Below are 5517 nucleotides of genomic sequence, written 5' to 3' on the forward strand. Positions count from 1 at the left end.
TCTCGTTCTCGTCCAGACTGCACGATTTACTTCACATGAAATATACAACAATTTAGGATACTCCGCACATGTATTTGATGCAGTTGGCGACAGCGACGATCTCGGTGGCAGAGATCAAACTCGACGACGAGTCGACGACATATTCCGACATGGTCAGGAGAGTCGATGATCTCTGCTTCATACAAAGAAAAAGGTTTGTCAGCTGGCGTAGGCGCCTCCTTGGTGATGGTCTGATATGAAGCAAGCTAACATGGCACCGCGTTGTGTTTCAGATCGCTGGAGGTTGGATCACGAAAAGGATCCACAATCATGACTGGCCGGCTCCGCTAGGCCCAGGGATCGTGCGTCGCCTACGAGGCTTGCCTCTCCGTGAAACAACTTTGCATGTCCTTGCTTTAGCAAGTCTATCTAGTATCTACACCAGTCTGGGATCGTTGCCGACGGGCACTGCTCATATGAACCAGTAGTAGCACTTGAACTTGCAGATTCCAAAACAACGGCGCTGAGATGCCTGTACTGTACGTCGACCCGAAGCAGGGCCGCCGGGTGATTTCCCCGCTGCATCAGGTCCCAGCGCGGCACGGTGATGAGTATACGTACGGCGTTGATGGTGGCCTGTTGGTTGACCTTTTTTCCTTTGCGCGTTTCGATGGATTGGATTCGATCTGATCTGATTTCGAGGGGAGGTGGCTTCGCATAGTTCGCTCCTGGCTATATATGGCTGGGACGTTGAAACCGAGACAAAATAGAATTTCCATTATGTACGATGCATCGCGTTCGATCAAAGGACACGGGCGGCGGACGACGAAACCAAAAAGAAAAACATAGACAACGCCCATTTGCCCACGCACGGGATGATGGACTGGAAAAAAAAAGAATAAAACGGTTTGGTGGGAGGGCAAATCGGTCCAAAAAAGTGTTCGACCAAGGAAACAATCCCCCTTCATTATTAGGTATAGGTATAGATAGATTAGGTATAGATATAGATAGATGAGGATGCAGTGAGCGCAGAGCCGCGATTAGAGGTTGACGGGCCTACAAAAGATCCAGCTAAACGGGACGGACTTTGTGGTTGTGGGCCGCTGAGCACTACGGTGGTGGGCCCTTTCCTCCAGCCTGCGGATCTTGTGCGGCAGCGCGCAGACGTACTCCTGGGCGCGCCTCCCTTCGCCGGAGAGCCCGTCACCCAGCTCCTCCACGCGCCACTGCTTGATCAGGTGCTCCACGATGCCGCGGTAGTCGGAGGCCCTGTACACCCCGGCCTGCTGCGCCACGGCCGCGTAGTCCGCGAAGAGGTCGCCGCCCGGCGCGTGGCATCCGTCGTCCATGAGTGACGCCGGCATGGTGATCCGCCGGCGCATCATGTACGCCAGCGCCCGCACGGCGCCGTCCGGGTCGACCTCGAACAGCTTCCCCACGACGCGAGTGTAGGCCGCCTCGTGCCGCTTCTCGTCGGAGGCGATGGCGCCGCACACGCGCGCGAGCGCCGCGTCGCCGTGCTCCCTCGCGAGGCGCGCCGTGTTGCCGTGGGAGATGGAGGTGGCGCGCTCCTGGAAGGCCACGTAGATGAAGCCGTGGTAGGGGCTCCGCGCGGCGTTCATGACCATGCCGGACTGGATGAGCCGGTGGACGGTCGTCTCGACCCGCCGCATGTCGACGCGGCCGGAGAGGAAGAGGTACCTGTTGAGCACGTCGCCGTGGCGGTTCTCCTCGGCGGACCAGCCGCGGATCCAGCGCGCCCAGGCGGTGGCGCTGTCGCCGGTGAGGTCGCGCACGCCCTCGAACCGGTTGGGTATGCTCTGGTACGTGGGCAGCGCCTCCTCGGTGACCATGTTGCCCACGAGGCACACGAGGTGCGCGTCGGGGATGCCGGCCGCGCGGGCACGGAGCTCGGAGCAGGCCGCGTGGAAGCCGTCGGCCCCCAGCATCGCCGGGTCAGGCAGCATGTCTGACGGCTGCCACGCCGCCTCCACGGGCTTGAGAAGAGGCAGCACGTTGGCCTCCACTCAGGATGCAGACGGACACGTCCGCGCCATCCGTCAAGTCTGCGTACTGAGCCGTGTAGCTAGTTTCCGGTGTCCGTGGAGTCCGTGTAATCGCGCTGAGCTGTTCACGGAGTCCGCCGGACAATACGGACGCACGTCGACGCAAACTAGCTAGCTTCGCTGTTTCTTTGATCAAGATCGGGTATATTATACACTAGCTGGCTTAGCCGTGGCTCTGCATGCTAGCTCAAGGAGAAAACAAACTCTTCCCAATATTTTCATTTTGTTGCACTTCACTCATATCAAATACAAACTAGTACTGAGAGAGAAACAACACAGTCAGTTTTTTTTAAACGAGGCAAAACTTACTATTTTCATTAATAGAGAAGAATGGTTGGCCAGTTTATTAAATGGAAAATGCCCTGTTATCAATGATACCTGTATACTACTATCTTAATGACAGGCGGAGATCTTGACATAACATTCAGAGATTTAGCATGGGTTAACATTCAGAGATTTGCTGGTAAGCATGCACTTTGGAAATGGAACCGGAATTGATCACAAGGAATCAACATATGCTTGTGCAGAAGTTTAGCAGAGAAAAATGCATATGCCTGAATTATGTACAAATACTAGCTTGTTCTGTTTGTTATCTCGATGCAATATTCATGGTACTCTGCATTTTGGATGAAGTCCGACTAGTACCATTCTAGCAACAAGCAGAAACCAAGAACAAGTCCTTTCTAACACTCATTGCTAAATCACAAGCAATACATTGTCACTAGCCATCTCTTTTGGAGCAACGGTGCTGGAATTGGATCATGATGCAAGTTGAGAAGCAATCGATGAAGGCTTAACTCGAGACACCCAGTACCATCACAGCAGCAATTCTTCTTCATCTGATCGCGCTATCTCAAGGAGAAAAGTGGGAACAAACCATTAGTTGGGTGGTCGCAGCATGAACTTGCATAATGTAATCAGACAAGATCATTCCGACGAATTATTATTTGATAGCCTTTCAGAATCTGAACTTCAGATACATAACTCATATATCTCACTAAATGTAGTAGTAGTGAAGGAAGCACTCACGTGAGATTGAGGGAGACAGTGAGCTGCTCGACGCCGGGGAGGAGAGCAGCGACGAGGAGGGCACGGAGGAGCGCGAGCGAGTGCGGCCTTCTTTGCGGCACTTGCTTGCTTGGTGGAACTCCTGTTAGGTAGTTTGATGTAGGTGAGACAAAGACAAACATTAATTGGTTTGATGCTAATTTTGGAGAACTCTGTCCAACTTACCAAGTATACTTCCTCCTCAGCATCTTTATTAGTTGGTTTAGTGTCTGCAAGATTGAAAGATCATCAAATCATTTACAAATTTGAAATTTTTATTATACTATTCAACAATAGAATAACTTACCAGCGGCATTTAGCCAATCTTGGAGGCATAACAACCCCTCAACTGTGTCACTCTTCAGCCTGGTCCTGTGATCACTAATGATTCTCCCGCCGGCGCTAAAAGAAGACTCTGATGCAACGGTCGATGCTTGAATGGCTAGGACATCACGAGCAATGCAAGATAGGACTGGGTACTCAATACAAGTCAAACAGCAGGAGCAGAGTAGAGCAGACGAAGCGTTGCAGCGGTCCAACAGCAGGAGTAGTCCAAGGCCGCTGTTGCGCAAGTACTATGACTCGTTTCCTGCCTAGAGTAGATGTCATGCCTATGTCTTTTGTTCAACATTGTAGATGAAGTCCAAGCACATGTTAAAAAGAACAGGGGTCTACTTTTTTTTTGAGAGAACAGGGGTCTACATTTAGGAAGAAGCAGAAAAGATGCTTGAATTACAATCTGCACATTCTTGCTACTTCGTACTTTGGTCGTTTGAACTTGCGGATTTTGGATAATTAATTAGTTGACGCAATGCGCTATGAACTTATTTGCTTATCCATGTAATGATACATGAGACAAAAACAAGTATTATTTTCCATGATATATGATAAAATTCCATGTTTCTAGTCTTCTTTAAAAAGAGCTAAATGGTTTAGCTGCCGCTATAGCTTCCGGATGAGTCCGCCGCTAAATCAAATTTCGCGCTGTTTTTCTTCATTTATGTAGCACTATTTTCATGTTTTGAACTATTTGCATTCTTGTCATGAACATTTGAAATATATGTATTGAACTTCAATTTTGTGAATCAATTGTCCTTTTATATTTATATTTGCACAACAATCGAGCATGGGAAACTACTCGTAACCAATTCAGATCGTCCACGAAAATGATCACAGAAGCAAATGAACAAGCAGACATCAATAATAAATCAGCATAAGGGGAAAACCAGACCTGCTCCTTGCCCAGCATAAGGTTGACGCCGATTCCGCCGTCCTCGCTTGTTGAATTCTTGTCCTTCTCCGGCGCCGGTTTCTTTTCGACCTTCGATGCCGGATTCTTGCCCCACTCCCCGCCTGCATCTTCTATCGGTACCTCCTCCGTGCTCGACATCTTCTCCTGAGGCAGCGACGGGAAGCGCACGAGGCCGAGGGTCGCACAGGTTAAAGGGGCATGGCGGCGACGAGCGGGGAACCGGGCGGCGGCCGGCGGCCAGGCACTCGGCGTGGATCCGGGCGCAGGAGAGTGGGCGGACAGGCACAGGAAGTGGGACGAGGGGGTGGAGGGGGTGGAGGGCGGCGAGGATCCGAGCGCAGGCTGGCGGCGAGGAGCGGGGCGCCGGCTCAGCTGTTGCGGCGTGCCGGCGTGCCCTATCGAGGGGGAGAAGTGAAGGACTGGTGCGATGTTTGGTTTCGTTCTTTTTTTTTCTTGCAGGAGTGACGGGCCTGGCAGGCTTCGCGGAAGCTTTCCGTGAGTCCGTCTAAAACAGACGGTCCGTCCGCGACGCCGTTTTTCAATTTTTACGGACACGGACGAAGAGATTCCACGGACATCCGTGTCCATCTACATCCTGAGCCTCCACCCACGGCTCCAGCTCGTCGAACACCTCCAGCTTGGACGGCTCCAGGTACCTCAGCCATTCCTCGTCACCCTCTTCCTCCTGCTGCTGCTTCTTCTTATTCGGCTTAATCGCTGATGCGACCGCGCTTCTATCATGAGCTGCTATGTCGGCCGGCCGTGGTGCAGGTGAGCACTTGTTCATGTCCGCCGCCATGATTCTTGTTCGACCAGCGGTACCAGTGCATCTCCTGCGTACAATTACAACGTAAGGTGTACATGTACCAAATTTTCATGATCTAGGAACAACATAAAACTAATTAGCTGCTCCGTACCAGTATGGTACTGAAAGATTCATCAGTGTTTTAGCCCATGGCCGAGAATGGTAGTACACTGGTAGCAATCCTTGCAGCGTTGCCATACAAATCTAGCTAAGCTAATGCCAATGAAATGCACCGATAAAGGTAGTAGTTCAAATATGGAATGGAAGTGTGTGAGAGAGAGGAACGATGCATAGCTCGGGGGGTGACTGCTTATTTATAGTCATCGCAAGGGAGAAGGAAATGAGATTTTTAAATTGCAAGTGTGTAT

At 51.2% G+C, this 5517-nt stretch overlaps 1 protein-coding gene across 1 annotated transcript; it reads right to left on the minus strand.

The window, feature by feature from the left end:
- Window positions 1-1019: 1019 nt before the first annotated feature.
- Window positions 1020-5143, minus strand: LOC124649920 (acyl-[acyl-carrier-protein] desaturase 7, chloroplastic-like). The gene is made up of 2 exons (XM_047189491.1): window positions 4946-5143; window positions 1020-2000 (listed from the first exon to the last, which is right to left on the minus strand). The coding sequence occupies exons 1-2, from the start codon at window positions 5141-5143 to the stop codon at window positions 1020-1022; spliced, it is 1179 nt and encodes a 392-aa protein (XP_047045447.1).
- Between the last annotated feature and the right edge of the window lie 374 nt (window positions 5144-5517).

The sequence above is a fragment of the Lolium rigidum genome, chromosome 1, assembly GCF_022539505.1.
Source record: "Lolium rigidum isolate FL_2022 chromosome 1, APGP_CSIRO_Lrig_0.1, whole genome shotgun sequence".
Taxonomy (NCBI): domain Eukaryota; kingdom Viridiplantae; phylum Streptophyta; class Magnoliopsida; order Poales; family Poaceae; genus Lolium; species Lolium rigidum.